At 35.6% G+C, this 18,373-nt stretch overlaps 1 protein-coding gene and 1 pseudogene across 1 annotated transcript in view; one reads left to right on the forward strand and one right to left on the reverse strand.

Annotated features, from left to right (window-relative positions):
• The window catches only part of lgs (BCL9 domain-containing protein legless), a 684,040-nt gene that overhangs the window by 56,616 nt on the left and 609,051 nt on the right, over positions 1-18,373 (reverse strand). Inside the window, exon 12 of the mRNA XM_090410672.1 lies at positions 5,675-6,856. Coding sequence (XP_090266798.1) covers positions 5,675-6,856 — 1,182 coding nt within the window. The remainder of the gene's footprint in view (positions 1-5,674; positions 6,857-18,373) is intronic.
• LOC150095422 (ras-related protein Rab-43 pseudogene) lies at positions 7,776-8,368 on the forward strand (annotated as a pseudogene).

Here is an 18,373-nt window from a genome sequence, read left to right on the forward strand (position 1 = left end):
AAATTTCAGATATAACACCATCATTATCCTCCTCAAAAATTTGGAATAATTTCTACTTTGGGACATAGAGCTCACTCTCTTCATGATTGCCTGACTGAACTTCATAAAGAAATCAATTTTCTTAGATCTACTTTTCGACTAAATGGATATTTTCCAAAGATTACCAAAAAATTCCTATTTAATCCTCCTGGTCCCCATAATGAAGAGACAAATAATGCAAAAGACAATATCTCCATACCATACATAAGCTGTTTCTCCCAAATTAGTCAAGGTTCTTAAAAAATACAATATAAGAACTTTATTTACTCCTCTTCCAAAAATCCATTCTCTAGTAAGCCATCCAAAACCTAGTCATCATAATCTTAAATATCCTGGTGTTTATTAGATCTGGTGACTGTGACATTCCTTACTTTGGCCAAACAGATAAGTCAATAGAGTTACGCATTGAGGAACATCACTTACAAGAGAACACGTGCTAGTGCTTTATCTAACTATGTTTTGTTTTTGGTCAATTCTGACGAAGAAAACCATAGCCAAACTATCCTTTGGTTATGGTTTTCTTCTCCAACAACATTTTACTTGGCATGACGAATTGGAAAGGAAGATTATAGAATCTAAGGAAATGATCCTCAACCCTATACATCTAAACCAGTGCTTCCCAAACTTCTGAATGGTCAGGGCTCCTTTTGCAAAAATTAAAATATTTCATGGCCCCCTCGAAAAAAAATCATAATAGAGATATATTATTATAATATTAATTGTATTTATATTCAATACAAAACATACACAGCGAATATTGCAAAAATTAAATGCATATATTACATTTTTTGTCTCTTACCGTTTGGGTTCTGAAGACGATGCGGGCTGTTCTGGTAAAATATGAAATACTGTCCTTTTTTTTAGTCTGTTTCTGCTTCTTCTGATTGTTTGCAGGATTTTTTTATTTTATTTTATTTTATTATCAGCCACTTATCCATCTCAGGGTTAAATTTTTTAACGTAGAATAGATCAAATAATATCACCACTTACCGATACTTGCACACCACAGACTGATAACATGAAATTAGTGAATATTACCTGAATAAGGGAATCCCCGGACAATGAACATTTTTCTCTTTTGTGACTTTTCTCCCTTTACGGTAATTAAGCCTAACGCGAAACAGACAGCAAAGGCATATGATTGGTGTGGTATTAACAAAAGATCGCGCAACCGAAAGATAAAAGCATAGCTGACAATTGAGTTGAAATGCTAACTCTCTTCAACCGATGAAACTGCCATAACATCCATTATATATATATATTACTTAGTTTTAACACTTTTATGAATTTTATTGCTGCCTTGGGAAATCGAACTCACACACATCTAATTAATAACAATAGTTTTTAGTTAGATATTGTGTTTGCCCATGAAACATATGGTTTGTTTAAGCTTGAACTTGTTTAAGCTTTTTTTCATGTGTGAAGTATATGCGAAACCTTTATTGATAACAGAAAACTAGCTCGGATGACAGTGATAATATAAAACGAGTTTTGATATGTTTATAAAGTCAATATCAACAGTCCCTGATTACGAATGCGTGATGAAAGGGACAGGAAGATTTGGAGCTTCCCTGGAGAGCATCTGAAGTAAATACAATTAACCACTGCTTTGAAATGAAACATATGAATAAGCAATATCTACTAATATTCATTAAGCGCCGAAGCAAAGTTTGTGAACCAACACCAATGTGTAAATTTTTCCATTAAAATATAAAAAATAACAAAGAAGAAATAATATATAATATAAGTTAAATACGTTTCTTTTAAAATAAAAAAAATCTACTTAGTCTTAAAACATTTTAAATTTGTTTTCATTATTTCACGGCCCCCCTCAACAAAACTATGGCCCCCAAGGGGGCCGCGGCCCACAGTTTGGGAAGCGCTGATCTAAACAACCTAAGCTACAACCTTTTTAGACTGTCATTCTGCCGTGATCAAATACCAGCACTCACGAGATGCTATACGCACGCACACATCTAACAATGTAGCCAACGAGGGGAACAGCTTTGAATACGTTGACTTCAATGTTTTAACGTTAAATATATACATTTACTTTATGTGATGTTTACAGTTTTTTCCTCCATATGTAATGGTTATTTCTTTTATAATGTGCACCTGACGAAGGCTGTTTAAAAAGCTGAAACTAGTTGTGTAATTATAACTATTTTTTCCATTTCTCTCAGTTTAAGTCATTCAATTCTTTAAAAAAAAATATATAAATAAATAAATAATACACACACACACACACACACACACACACACACACACACACACACACACACACACACACACACACACACACTGGGATCTCTTTTTATGCTTAATTTTTTATGTGGATTTGAAGTTATGAGGTGCATAACTTCAAAACTTATGTACCATTGTACATAACGAACAGTGTGTTGAGGCATATTCTGGAGTAACGTGCAAGCATTACGCACATAACTTCATGGACAGTCAGTGTCCATGAAGTTTAATTTTGTGTGAGTAAGTGTTTGTCTTTTCATTATCGAAAGTCTAAATTTTGCTAATTTTTATTTTAAAGATTTAAAATAAAGATAGCGCCAAAGAAAAGCAATTTCTTTGGAAATGAAAACTGCAATTTTAGTTCGCTTAGCTAAAGGAGAGGGATCTAGAACGATTGGTAAACATTTTAATTTAGGCGAATCTACTATAAAAGCAATTAAAAAGAATGAAGTCGCAATAAGAAAATCTGTCATTTCTGGCACAAAACTAAGTGCCAAATTATCATCGTACTCAAGAGAGGCTTTATTAGAAAAAATTGAACGAGCACTTGTAATTTGGATTGAAGAATTATACGTGAAGACTCAAAGAAGAATTCCTATAAGTGGTTATTTAATTAAACAAAAAGATCTTCGGTTTTATGAACAGATGAAGCAATTGGAGCTGTCTACTTCAGCTTCCCAGGCTGATAAAGAATTTTTGGCTAGCAAAGGATGGATAACCAGGTTTTTAAAAAGGAATGCACTTCGTAACGTGAAGATTACAGGCGAGGTTGCAGCAGCAGATGAAGCAGCCGCCAAAAATTTTCAAGAGAAGTTATTAAAAATTATTGAAGATGGAGTACTGATGAAGTGTTTAACGCTGATGAAACAGTATTGTTTTGGAAGAAAATGCCTAGTCGAACTTACGTCACAAAGTCTGAGAAAAAAGCAAGCAAAGATTGAGTAACGTTGTTACTTTGCAGCAATGCATCAGGAAATCGAATGTTGAAACCCCTCCTAGTAAATCGATCTCTAAGACCATGTGCTCTAAAAGGCAAAGATCTAAATAGCTACCAGTACATTGGATGGCTAATAAAAGGCCTGGGTAGCAACTGCTGTATTTACTGTATTGTATAATCATTCCTTTGTACCAGAAGTGGAAAAATATATGAAGCAAAAAGCTCTCAATTTTAAGTTTTATTAATTATTGACAATGTATCAAGTCATCCGCATTTAGAACATCCAAATGTGCAGGTTTTTTTCCACCCATACAATAAGCATTATTCGGCCACTAGATCAAGGCATAATTGCTACTTTTAAAATATATTATGTTAAGCACACTTTTCAATTTATATTGGATAAACTAGAAAATGAATCATTAACAGTTACCGACGTTGGGAAAAAAATTTCAATTTTGGATTGCTTAAATCATGTTGCATCTGCTATCGCTGAAATAAGACCACAAACTTTAAATGCGATGCCTGCTGGAAAGCAGCTTGGCCTGGATGTGTTGCAAACAGTGCAACCATGCAAACATCTACATTATCAGCTGAAATCATTACTTTGGCACAGGAAACTGGTGGAGAAGGTTTTGATACATTTAGCCAGAATGATGTAAACAAATTGCTTGTGGATAATGCCTTAAGTGATGATGATATTATTGGATATCGATTAACTTTAGATATCGTCGAAGATCCAGAAAAGTGAAGTCGAAGAAAACCCTGTCTCCCTCATTGCAAATATAATTCGAGAAGGTCTTGAACTGTGCAATAAATTGGAAAATCATTTTCTTGTTAATGACAGAAATCCTGAATGAATCTTTAAATTCCAACATGAGCTGAAGTACTGTATGTCTGGATATCGCGAGCTGTATAAAAAATTAGTAAAATCATCATCGCAAAGTTTAATCAATGATTACATTGTCAGAAGAAAAAAACTCAGCATAGAATGAGGGTAAAGCTAATTCTGTTTGTGAAGAACCATTGCCTTTACCATACAGATCTGATGTGCTGACTATCTCTTCCGGTGATGAAAGTGATTTCGCACCAGTTCACAAACGTTTCCGAATAGCAACGATTATTCTGATGAAAAAATGTAAAAAAAATTGTTAAAGTTTATTGTTGCACATGTAGTTATAAGTAGTGAATTTATATGAGGGGAAATACCCTTTAGCATACATGTAAGTCAATTGTTTACTCTTTAAAGTGTTTATTGTTGAAAATATGGTAATAATTTGTGAGAATGAGTTAAGGGTAAGATAATCCAAACCCCTACCCTAGAGAGACTAAGAATAAATTATTGCAACCTGCTTCTGCCTTCCAATAAGCAATGTGATGATCTGACACCACACAGTGAAATTCATCTGCTGGTAACCTTAGAACATTTACAAACACCCATGCCTACAGTGAGATTCAAACTCATGATCAACCTATTCACTGGACAGCAGAAGTGCTATCCACACAGCAATATACATAAATCATAACACAATTCTTTGACAAGAATTTAGACCTTTTATTCCAAGATGTGATGTGCAAAATTTGTATTTAGCTTTTTGATTTGAAACTTGGTAGGATCATTAGAAAATAAGAGGTATTTTTTTTTTTATATTTACAATAATATACTGTGATAATCACCCTTCCTTTTGTCCACCTTCAAACAGCTGATGTTGGGAATGTTTGTGTGTGTTCATAAAATTGTAGTTTCTTAGAGTTTTTGCTTGAAGGTCTCAAATTTTCAACATTTATTACATAGTCAAGAAAACAGAAATTGTTCAAATGACTATATATTACATACCCTAAGTTAAAGTTTTAATCTTATCAGTACTGAAAGGATGACCAGAAATATTAACTGCCATTCATTAAGCATATCATATTGTGTATCATGCATTGTGCAATTTTTCTGAAGATTGTCACACATTTTGAATTAATAAATACATTTGACAACATCTGGAAGAGGTTATCAAATGTCTCTCTTCATTAATTTGATTAGTTTTAAGGGCCAAACAAATGGTTGATTGCTTTATATATAGTGAAACAATATCAAACAATGTTCAGTTTGCGGGTGCCTCTACAAACTGTAATCAGGTCAACGATCAGATCATAGATTAGAAAAGGGTTAGTCAAGAAGTAAAAATTTGGTCTGAATGCTATCATCAGAAGTACTTGAATTTAAAATTTGTCTACAAGTTAGTTAGTACTGTTTGCTGAATTTATTACTATAAATTAAGTGAAAATAGTTTACTTCAAGAAAAAGCTGTCACTGGACAAAGGCTGTCATGAAGATGTTTTTTTTTTTATATCACTTTCACACATGAAAGCTTTCAGAATCAATAACAAACAGAATAGAACTGAAATTAACATTCAATGAATAAACTTAAATCAGAACATATTGATAAATCAAATCTAATTACTCACCATGCGTACTATTAGGGGTTGATACAGAATGAGCAACTGAAGTGAACTCGGTAGTTGTGTTTGCCATTGTAGTCAGACTTGCATCTTGGATTTCTGTTCCACTTGAAGACTGCTGTTGTGGTTGGCCTCCTGGTGTACTTTGTTTTCTATTACTCATGCTACAAGTACCGACAGGAGTACTGGGACTAGGACTAAGTAGCACATTGCTCATAGAGCTGTTTGGTGTGCTTGTTGGGGTTGAATTAGGATTGGATGGTGTTGTAGGTGTCCTAATTATAGCAGCACTATTAGATGAAGGCCCTGAGGAGGTATTAGGTGGTTTGGGTGAATTCAGAGGTGTGGTGTGTATGCTGCTATTTCCTGCTGAGGTTCCAGGACTGGGATGAGGAAGGCGTGCTCCAGGTGGTGTAGGATGAGGGAACTGTCGAGTTGGATCAGCAGGGGATGGTAATCCTGATGCCATACGAGGTGAGGGCAAAGAGAGGGAGCTTGGATTTGGTGATGCTGGATGGGGACTAGGCATGGTACCACGTGCTGTTTGATGATATGGAGGAGGAGGTCCTTGAATTCGAGTACCAGGACTTAAACCAACACTGGGACTTGGACTGTTCATGGAGGTTTGTTGCTGCTGTTGTTGTGGTTGCTGTTGTGACTGTTGCTGTGATGATGATGGTGGTGGTGGCTGCTGCTGACTCTGCGGCATGGATGGAGTCACTGGGGCGGATATAGCCTGTCCTCCACAAGGCTGCTTTTTTCGTCTTTCTTCATAGAACTGTCGTTGTAGCTTCTGCCATTCAAATTGAGCTGCCATAGAAGCTGGAGGGAGGTTTTGATGAGAAAAGTGAGAACCAATAATTCCAGGTGAAAACATATCTGAAGGATGGTGATGGTCATGATCCACCATACCCATACAAGATTGGTGTGGATATGGAATGTCCATACCTGACTGCATGCACATTTCTTCAGTGGTGCTACCAAAGCGAGACTGATTCCCCTGAGGCATCATACCAGATGCTGGAACAATCATATTAGACTGTGGACCAACCATATTAGATGCTTGTGACTGATCATGCTGGTGCTGATCAGGAAACAATAACTGATGCATCTTACGAATCATAGCAAGTTGCTCTTCTCGATGTTGCCTTTGTTGTGGTGTGAGGTTCTCATCAGGTATCTTTACTCCTAGAGTAAAAAATATATTCATAATCAACTTATATATAAATAATTATCACACTGTTGAATGTTAGCATTGCTAATTATTATCATTAGTATTTAAAATTTTGAATAACAAAATTATTACAATAATAAGGGATTAGCTAATGAGCATTGCATCAAAGTCAATTTGCCATCACATCAGAATATAGTACAAACCAATGTGTGCACACAAGCACTACACTGGGTAAATGAGGCTGAAGCATGGTAACAAGGTGACCCTAAAGTCCTAAATAGTGTTCCCTGGAAAGAGTGTCATTCTTAGCTGTTTGGCTGAACTCATTTCCAGTGTTTTATATTAACCTACTGTACAAAAACGCTTTGTGTTTTATATATTATTATTATTTTTGTAAACTGTTCTACCAAAAAAATTTCAGATGCACTTGATCTTCAAAAATGTCCATTCCACCCCCCCCCCCCTTAACTACACTATGGGTAAAATGGATGTTTTTGGCTGAAACTATTTAGGACTTTTCACTTTTGGATGTTGTGATTTAGCCTCATTTACCTAGTGTAATGCACTAGGTAAACATATCAATTTATACTTGCTGATGATAGCAATTTAACTTGTTGAAATATCAGAAATATTAATTAAATTTATTGTAATTAATATTTAGTCTATGTTGTAATTTCCTTATAAAATAACGTTATCATAAATTTACTAATATGTAAATTTCAGAAGTGTATAGATACTATGACAGTACTACATAATTAAATCACATTATTACTCATGTCATATAAACTTCATTTCCAGTGTGTAGGGAGGTGATACTGAAGGCATTGTAGTGAAACGATTGTGGTATGGCTGTCTTGAGATATCAAAGTTATTTCACAAGTTTCTTGTGGTTTTATATTGTCATGAAATTCTTATAGTAGTTTATAGTGTAGAATGAATGACTATGAAGAGTTCAATTTTATTTTCAAAATTGTTTTAATTGAAGACTGCCATGTCAGCACATGTTCCGATCAGGAACTTATGTAGAAAGGTATAGCAACATGATTGGAGTATACTTTGCTATGAAATCATTTATGGTTGAAGGTCAAGTTCCAGATACTGGGATAATGCTGGACAAGAAAGGTTCTGCACAATCACACAGAGTTACTATCGGTACAAATTGTACAATCATAGTTTATGATATCATAAAACATTCAACATTTCTTAATGTACAGCGATGGGTAGAAAAAGTCTGCTGATATAATGTACCAGATATTCCTCTTCTTGTTATTGGTAACAAGTGTGATTTGGAATCTATGCAAGTACCTTGTAAAGAAGCACTACAACTAACAGACCAATTTCCAAATATATCTGTCATAGAAACTAGTGCCAAAGAATATGCCAATATTGGACTTGCATTTGTGATATTAACAACAGAAATGAAGCATTTTCATGATATTGCAGGTCATCTAAAAGCTCATGAAGATGATGATAATTTTTGTGTAAATAGTAGGCATATAAAGCCTCATTTCCAGTGTTTTACATGAAACCAATAGCTTTTAGATTATTTAAGTATATTATTAGGAAGTATTGTACAAAAATGCTTTGTGTTTTTTATATTATTATTTTTTTTTGTAAACTGTTCTACACCAAAGAAATTTCAGATGCACTTGATCTTCAAAAATGTCCATTCCACCCCCCACCCCCCAAAATTATACATGAATCATGCAGCTTATTTTATTCCTTTGTTTCTGTGCACAGGTCATATATTTATATATACAATAGGTGTGGCTGATATTCATATATATATATATATAGACAGACAGATAAGATATATGGAGAATGAAACCTGAGATAATCAAACATTGCTGTTCTTTCTGCAGACATTGGGGGAAATCATTTCAAATTGTTAACACTATAGTATTAAGCCAAAAGTGACTGTGCCTTTTGTGGGTTAATGTGAAACCCATTTTCTCTTTACAATTAAATGATTTAAATATTTGAAACATTTGCAACCATTTCTTTTCTTTTTGGGTGATATTCAAGGAATAGTTGGTTTGCAATGCAACCTTTTCCCTCTCTTTATAATGACAATCATTAAAGGTTTTATATCTATTATATTTTTTTAACAGGTGTAATAATTTATTCTATTTAATTTTTATCCAATATTATAGTACAGTAGATAACTGCTGAATGTGATGTTTAATAACAGTATATAAGAAATGTTGCTAATTAACCATACAGAGATTACATTTCAAATTGGTGTAAATCAAACTAAATTATTTTGATTTTATAAAACGGTCCATTGCAAGCATAAGGATTGCAGGAGGTTGGGAGAAGGTGATTTGTACAAATTTTTCTTTCCTTTCGTATAGAATTTTTACCTAATCGCTGGTAACTTCTATTTTGGAATGGAGTAGAGTGTTCCCCCCCCCCCCTGCACGATGAGTCCTCAGACTCCGTGGAGGCATGAACAATAATAATAATAATAGTCACGTCAACAATTTTCTGCCAAATTAGATTATCACTTGTTGTCAGTGCTCTAACATTGTGAGATCTTATATTTCTACTTTCTAAGAAACTTCTGACTGCATCAAACCACCTAAATCATGGTCTTCCTCTGACCCCCCCCCCCACTACATACACATCAAAAACCTGTATTCTGCTTATTTATTTATTGTATGGGTACAGAGCAGGTACAATTAGAATTAAAAATAATCATAAGAAACAAAATATATACAATATAAGAGTAAACCCTAACACATAGTGAGTCATCATTTGTATCATAAATTTATGTCCAAATTCATCAGCCACTCAACTGCCTTCATTGATAGGTGTGTGTGTAGGGGGGGGAATGCCAGTAGTGTCTGGCACCTGTGTGCAAATCTTTATTGGCGCCCTTATACCCCTCCCTCCAATAAAAAAAACACTATTAAAATGTTATTTTTAATATTTGATGCCAATAAAGTGAGTATTTCATTTTGAATTTTATCTCCCAAATAGGAGGGCATATTTTTAAAGTCAGGATCATTAGCTACACGTCGCGTGTGTTCTGATATAAAAGGATCAAACTTTTCTAACATCTCAATGCAATTTAAAAAATTGCTATTGTTGCGATCATAAAGTTTATTACTTTTACCATGAAAAGCTAGATTTTATTTGCCTAAAAACCGTACTACAAAAATTATTCTTTTTATAACTTCATACCAATGTTTCCTTTCATTATCTAAAACTGCTTGTTGCAAAGAATCAATACAAGTTTTAATTTAAGGATGTAATTAATTCTGTCCATTTTTTGTAATTGTTCAAATGATTTAAATTTTTCTCATGACAATTCAGGTACATTGCAAGTTGCCTATATTCTGCTGATAACAGCAGAACATAGAATAAAGTTAAAAACTGCAGCAGATTTTCTTATATGTGTTTAGAGCAAATGCGAGTATGAACAAGATTAAACAAATTCAAATGAGCGACATCCTGTAAACAGTAAAGTCACGCAAGTTCAAGTTTTTACTTGTCTACGCTAAACTACTTGTTAGAACTACGATCAAAATAAAATAAGATCTTAAGGAATAATAACAAATAAGTGATTATAAATAATTTGTTTAACACAAATCTATAAAATATAATTACAATTTAAACAAAAATGTAATTTATTTTGATATAATTAATGAATAATATTTTTTGAAAGTATTTCCTCCTTGCCAGAAATCTTTGGTGCCTGTGTGCGTTGCACATATTGCACATATTGCCAGCGCGCATCTGTTGATAGGCTCACTAGGTCTGACTGCATCAAAATGGCTGACAGAGAAGGGTCATAAACTGCATTCATACATAATGTGAGTCATTACCTGAACCGATGCTCTGCAGTTGCAAGCTGGAGTTGAATGATGCCCTAGGAGTGCAAGCACAGCATGCTCCTACTGCATCTGGTTAGAAGACAGTTAAGCATTTGATAGAGTTCAAAGTCAGATGGTCAACTAGTTGGATCCTTTGCAACTACTTTGTGAAATGGGTCTGTATTGTTCTATCCTACTTTTCAAGCATCATCATCAACTCGACAGCCCTGTATGGGCCCCTGGCCTTTGTCAGGAACTTTTGCCAGCCTTCATTATTCACTGCTAAGTTACTCAAGTTTTTAACTCCCAGAGTCTTAATACCTTGAATCACTCCATCTTCCCAATTCAATTTTTAGGTCTTCCAATTTTCCTTTTCCTTCTAGCCTAATACTCTACTATTATCTACACAAATAATATATTCTGTCCAACTTAATCTATTGATTTTAATGTAAAATTTGCACAATTCATAATTGTATCTTTTTCTCCACATCCCATTCTCTTGTATTGTTCCAAAAATATGTCTAAGAACCCTTCTTTCAAATAGATATAACAATCTTTCATCTGTCATTGATATTACCCAGTTTTCAGAGAATAAGTTAATACTGGTCTTATAAGCACTTTGTACATAGTTATTTATTTATTTAATTATTTTTATCAAATGTGACTTTGTTTCTAAGTCCAAAGAGATCTATTCACAAAAATAATGTGTTTTTGAATCTCAACACTGATATTACTTTTACAATTAACTTCTGATCCCAAGATGTAGAGCTACATACAGTTTCAATTTTATAGGAACCAATTTCAATTTGAGAAGGATCATGATAATAAGTTTTTTCTTCATATATATATATGCCAGTAACACATCTGGCAGTGGTGGTGGTGGGTATAAATTTTGGTTCGTTTGCACATGCATCTTCTTTGCTATCCTTCCTAATATCGATATCATCTGCACATGTCAGAATTTGTATTGACTTGTAGAAAATAGTTTCCATTGTATTAATACCTAGCCTCTCTGAAAACCTTTTCAAGCGCTATATTAAACAATAAGTAAACTAAGGCATCCTCGTGTTGAACATTTTGATATGTATTGGATCAGACATGTTCTGAATTTTAATCTGACATTCAGTTATTATTGTAGCATATGATGATGTAACATCTCAATCCCCCCCAAATTTTATTCAGGCTTGCGACCAGCATAGTTCATGAATCAGGCCTATGGCTGGAACTCAAGTATTCCTGACTGTAATCCCTGTGTTCACGGGACTGGTTTGCCTGCTTGCAGGAGGAAAAACCCTGCTGTCCACACCCAAGACCGGATAACTTGGCTATGTCTGAGAAAGACCCTTAGGCTCCTCACGTCGCCGACGAGAATGTTTCTCACTGTAGCTATAACCAAGGCAATATGCTTCTGCGGTATCTGTAATGCCTTCATTACAATAAATAAATTAGGTCTATGCCATCATATGCAGCCCTAAAATCTATGAAGAGATGGTGTGTTTCAATTCTCAATTCATTGCATTTTTCAAGTATTTGGCATATAATGAAATTAATTCCTATAAATATTTTGTACCTGTATTTTTAATTAATTCTGCTTGTATCATGTCTATTCTTGAGGTCTTATTATTCTTAAGTTTTATAATAGCTGCAACAATTCAACAAAACACTTCAGCAATTATTGGTATTGGTTCAACTGCTTCTAAATCTTCTGTTTGGCTCTCTATTTTATCGATGCCACCCAACTGATCAGATATATTAGTATTCAATAGTTCATCAAATTGCACTACCCATCTTTCTAGTATCATTTCATTCCAATTCAGGATTAAACCCTCCTTATCCATACATAACATTGTTCTAGGCTGGAAGCCTTTCTGACTTCTATTTAATTTTTGATAGTAGGACCTACTTTGTTATACTAAGATGTTCCAGTTCTTTCAGTTCCTCCTCATAGAATTCCTTCTTTCTATTTTTATGCACTCTTTTTTTTTCTTCCTTTCTGACCATACAATATTCCTGTACAGTTTTAGGAGTGCAGTTACTTTGCTGCATTCATGTAAATGCCTCATTTTTTTTTGCTAGAATCACATGTTCATATTCTACATTAAACCAGTGATTATATATTCAACTATCTACTTTTCCTTAGTACCATATCTGCTGTTGTTGCTATGATATCCTTAACAGTTTCCCAAGCATTGTTAACACTCTTACTATCAATCACAGCAGATAAGCTTTCATTCATTTTTTCACTATATTTGGCTTTGCCTTTTGATTCGCTCAGTCTTGTATTATTAAAGTTGGTCGATTGGTAGAGCCTCTGCTACTAATGGCTAGCAAAAAGTTAAAAAGGTTTGAGTATGGTTAGTAGTCAGAAGGGGACCAATCGTTCAATGGTATTGGCACATTCTTCCTCAACGAGTCTTTGGACTCCCTGGAGGTGTCAAATAATAATAATAATAAACTTTCTGGCATGGGATCCATACATCTTCCTTATATTTGAAATTCTGCTTCTGATCTTTGATATAACTAGATAGTAGTCAGAATCAATATTTAGGATCTCGTTCATCAAGTTGGACAAGTGTCTTGCATCTATTAAGACGTGATCAATTTGGCTTTTCAGCAGCATTGTTTTCTTTTCTCCAGTTCAAGTATGTGCAATAGATAAAACTGTAGTTAAAAAACCATTCTTTGATTCATAATCTAGACATTCTAGGTGGGTTTGCTTTGAAATCCATGATAAGATGTTTTATTCTCTTGTTTACAATGAAACCTGTTCCAAACATGTGACCTTTCTTTTGGCAACTATAAAATATAATATGATTCTTATTTTCTATGATGATCCCCTCTCTTGTCCATCTCTTTTCTTGTATAGCAGTAATGTAAGTGGTATTTATCCAACTGCTCCAGTAGCATTCTTATGGATCTAGACCAGTAAAGAGAAAGTATGTTCCATGATCTAATTCTTAAATCCTTAAAACATTTGCCATTTTGTCACTGTTTAGTCTGTACAGCAGTTATTATTTCCTAAAATTTCTTGACAATGTAATTTTTTCCAGGGTGGGTCATAAGCCACATGCCCAACCACCAGAAATCCCAGAGGATCAATATTTTCTGTTAGAGTTGTCTCTTTTAACTTACTGGTCCCAATTTGAAAGTGTCAGGAACTCACTTTTTTTGCCCTTGTAACTTATCTATAAAACTGTTGCCCAGGAATCATGATGAGGACAATGCATGCACCACACTTGGTAGGAATAAATGGCATTTCTTGACTTTTAATAATACATATCTGCCAGCAACATGTGTACTCTCAAGATCACATACTACCCCTTTGAACTCCTCCTTTCCAGGCATCGGAAATATTAAATCTCTTGATGATCAGCTGACCTGCAGATATTTAGTGTTTTGCCAATATCTGATTTGCTAATCTTTCATCTCATAACATGTTTAAGTGACCATACCACTTTAGTGTATTGCTGCTCACACATTCTTGAATGCTAAACATGTCAAGCTCCTTCCTAATATCTTCATTTTTAATATGATTCTGTCATTTATGCCATTTGCTTATTCCTCTAATTCTTCTATATCTGCTATCTCTAGTCTTTAATCAAGTGTTTATTCTAATCCAACTCTCAGATCAATAAATTAAAATTGAACATCTTGTATGGTTAAGTGTTTTGGCTATTTTCTCCCTTATTCCATATGGATTCATCCAACTAGCTTCCTGCCATACCACCCTTCCTTTGACTATTTCCATATTTAATTTGCCATATTCACTAAAAATTGTGCATAAATCACCAAAGGCTGAAGTTTTCAGATCTCTGCCTATATTCACATCTTTGGTCATTTTATTGCTAATTTTCACACTCAATTTGTTACAACTGTTATTCAGTTAAGCTAACGAATTCCAGAGACTTGCAATGGATTTGTTCAGGAGTAAATCATCTACATAAAACAAAGAGCTAAGCTGATATCTATAATTTTGGTATCAGGTATGATGCCACTGCTTTTCATGTGATCCATATAGAAGATGAATAAGATTGGAAAGAGAGAATGCACAATTGTCTCACACCTGATTTTACATCAAACCACATTCTGCAGTTCTTTCAATTCTAACTGCTGACTTACAACTTAAATATCCAGATTATGTACTGCTCTGTATAATGTTTAATTTATCCAATATAAGTGTAGCATTCTGAACAGGTTTTCTCTTGACATCTTCTTAAATGCTTTTTCCAGATATAAAAATATGTAGGTACAAATCCTTGTATTATTCCAATGATTTCTCAACTGTTTATCGTCAAGTAAAAATCTGTTTTTGATCAACCTCTATATGGTCTGAATGGCTGGATGTTCTCAAAGTTTCTCATCCACAATTTTTCTTAGCATCTTTCCAACTGACTATGCTTACATAATTTTTATGTTCAGCTTAATTTCTATTTTTATAAATGGGAACTATGAGTTCTACTCCAATCAAGAGCAATTTGACCTGAATTATTAGCATAGTGAGAGAGGACTTGAAAGTACTGTTAAAGGTAGCGAAAGAAAAGAGTGACAGAGTTAGAATGGTGAGTCTGTTACCGCGGTATGACAGAGAGGAGTTTAGAAGGAGGGCCATAATCACAAATGATATTATGCGCAGGTTATGCGGACGGTGTGGTGTGCAATTTGTGGACGTGTGGAATGAGTTTGATGGGCGAAAGGACTTATACAAGATGGATGGCCTGCATTTGAATGGACTTGGTGTGCGGAGACTGGAAAAAGTGTTGCTGAATGAAGTGAAAATGGATGTGCAGAACCAGGGAAACTAGAACTACCAAGGAGGGGGGGGAAGTGGATATCCAGACATCAGTGAGACAGTTGAGTGTAAAAATGTATATAATGTACCTGAGCCAGCAATAAGGACAAAAAATGGGAATGGGATATTTAGAATAACGCATCAAGATAGGGGTGGGACAAAGGGAACACTGCAATTCATGTATACTAATGCCAGGAGTATTAGGAACAAGAAGGAAGAATTTTTGGCCTTGATTGGCTCTTCCTGGCCACAGGTTATTGGCATTAGTGAAACATGGCTGACGGAAGATGATATAGTTAGTGGGATAGAATGTGTAGGTTATAGTGTGTTTAGGAGGGACAGAGAGAATAAAATTGGGGGAGGGGTGTTATTGATGATAGCTGATGAACTGCAGCCAAGGAGAATTGAAGTATTGCAAGATAGTGAAAGGAGCTCATTTGAGGCTATTTGGTGTGAGATTGATACTGGCAGAATAAAATATACAGTTGGGTGCTGCTATAGACCAGGTGATGGAATAGATGGTGGAGATGGTATGCATAAACAAATTGATGAAATGAGTGGAAGGAGGGTAATTATTATGGGGGATTTCAACTATGGTAACATTGATTGGAAGGAGGAGAGGACACATGTGAGGAAGGAAATGGATTTTATTCAATTATTAAGGGATAACTATCTGAAACAGCATGTAATTGAAAATACTAGGGGTGTGAGAGTGCTTGACCTGGTAACAGCATCTCAGAATTTGACTGTAATGAATATGACCATGTTGCCACCTATTGGTGAGAGTGATCCTAAGGTCTTGACCTGGGAAGTGGCTAAAGGTGTGAAATTTGTGATTAAGACAGGGTATATTTGGAATTACCGTGCTGGCAAGTATGACAAGCTTAGGAGATTGCTTGGATCAGTGCCATGGCATGTACAACTGCAAGGGCTGGACGTCGATAGAGCATGGGAAGTGATCAAAGAGCATTTACAGGAGGTTATGGCTGATTGTATACCTAAGGTCCGAATAGTGAAACAAGGAGGGGTTAAATGGATGAATAACACCATTAAGCTTGAGCTGCAAAAAAAGAAACAACTATGGAGGGAATTTAAAGAAAGGGGTGACCTGCAGGCACACGAACGGTATAAAGTACAGGCCAGAAGGGTAACGAGTGTGGTAAAAACAGCAAAAGCCGATTATGAAAGGAAACTATCTATGCAAGCAAAAGAGAATCCCAAACAGTTCTTTCAATATGCTGCAAGCAAGAAAAAAACTGTACATAGCAAAATGATTTTAAGGAATGACGATGGTAAAGAGTTCACTGGACCAGTCGATATAGTGGAGTTACTGAGCGCGCACTTTGCAAAAGTATATCATCCAGGTGGTGACGTTGAAAAAATGAAGGAACCATTAGTTTATATGGGAATTGTGATGAATGAAGTGAAGGTGAATAGTCTATTACAGAACCTTAATGTGAATACATCTGTGGGATTGGATGGTATACCGGCACGGGTCTTGCATGAAGCGGCTAATGAATTATCAGTGCCCTTGACCATGTTGTTTAATCTGAGTCTCAGGTCTGGCTTAGTCCCGAAGGCGTGGAAAGAGGGGAAAATAGTTTCACTGCATAAAGGAGGATCCAAGACTATGGTTGCAAATTACCGACCGATCAGCATATCAGGAGTCGTTGTCAAGGTCTTGGAGAAAGTAGTCAAGGGAAAAATACAGGAATGGATTGATGAAAATGAGATACTGTACAGAGGACAGCATGGCTTTGTGAAGGGTAGATCATGCCTCAGTAACTTGCTCAAGTTTTATAACAAGGTGACGACTGAACTGGATAAGGGAAATGGGTTTACAGTGATACTGCTGGACCTGGCAAAGGCGTTTGACAGGATACCACATGGAATTCTAATCCGTAAACTACAACATATGGGAATGGATATAGGGTTGGTGAGATGGATAGCTGGGTGGTTGATGGAGAGATATCAAAGAGTAGTTTATTCAGGAAATAAACTTTTCCTGAATAGTTTAAAAAACGGCCTGTGACTAGTGGTGTGCCACAGGGTTCTGTTCTTGGACCACTGCTGTTTAATCTGTTCATTAACGATATAGGGAAGGGTCTAAGTGGGACAGTTCATTTGTTCGCTGATGATGCAAAGTTGGGTAGGGCGATAGTGAATGCAAAAGATGTCAAAGTCTTGCAAGATGACTTAGATAGATTGGAGTTCTGGACTAAGGAGAATGGATGTCAATTTAATGTGACAAAATGTAAGGTTATGCATTTCGGAGTGAAAAGATTAGCAGCAGTATACCACATTGGTGGAACTGTACTCCAAGAGATTGATGAGGCCAGGGACTTGGGAGTGTTGGTGGATAGGAAGATGAAGTTTAGGGGGCACATTGCGAAAGTAGCTAAATCAGCTCATCAACTCACTTGGTTGTTGAAAAATACCTTGACGAGCAGAGAAAAACAAGTTATTGTACCTCTGTACCGAGCCCTGATAAGACCTCATCTCGACTACTGTGCCCAGATTTGGTCACCTCGGTTCCTTCTTGATGGGGAGGAGGTTGAGAGGATCCAGAGGCGAGTGACTAAGATGATAGCAGGTCTATGGAATGAACCATATGAGAACAGGTTGAAGATTTGTGGGTTGCAGAAACTAGTTGATAGGCGAAAAAGGGGAGATATGATTGAGACATTCAAATTGCTAAAAGGATTCTATAGGATTAATTCAGATGATATTTTTGAGATCAGGACTGGTGGTGGGAGAACTAGGGGACACCCATGGAAGCTGGGCAAGAGCGTGGTTAGCAGGGGTGTTAGAGCTGGGTTCTTTACTTTTAGAGTGGTAAATGAGTGGAATAAGCTGCCAGAGTCTGTTGTGGGTGCTATGACAGTGAGCGAGTTCAAGGCAAGGTATGATAGATACTGTGAGAA

The sequence above is a fragment of the Typopeltis vanoorti genome, chromosome 20 (assembly GCF_054136105.1).
Source record: "Typopeltis vanoorti isolate ZY-2024b chromosome 20, IOZ_Tvanoo_1.0, whole genome shotgun sequence".
NCBI classification, from domain to species: Eukaryota; Metazoa; Arthropoda; class Arachnida; order Uropygi; family Thelyphonidae; genus Typopeltis; species Typopeltis vanoorti.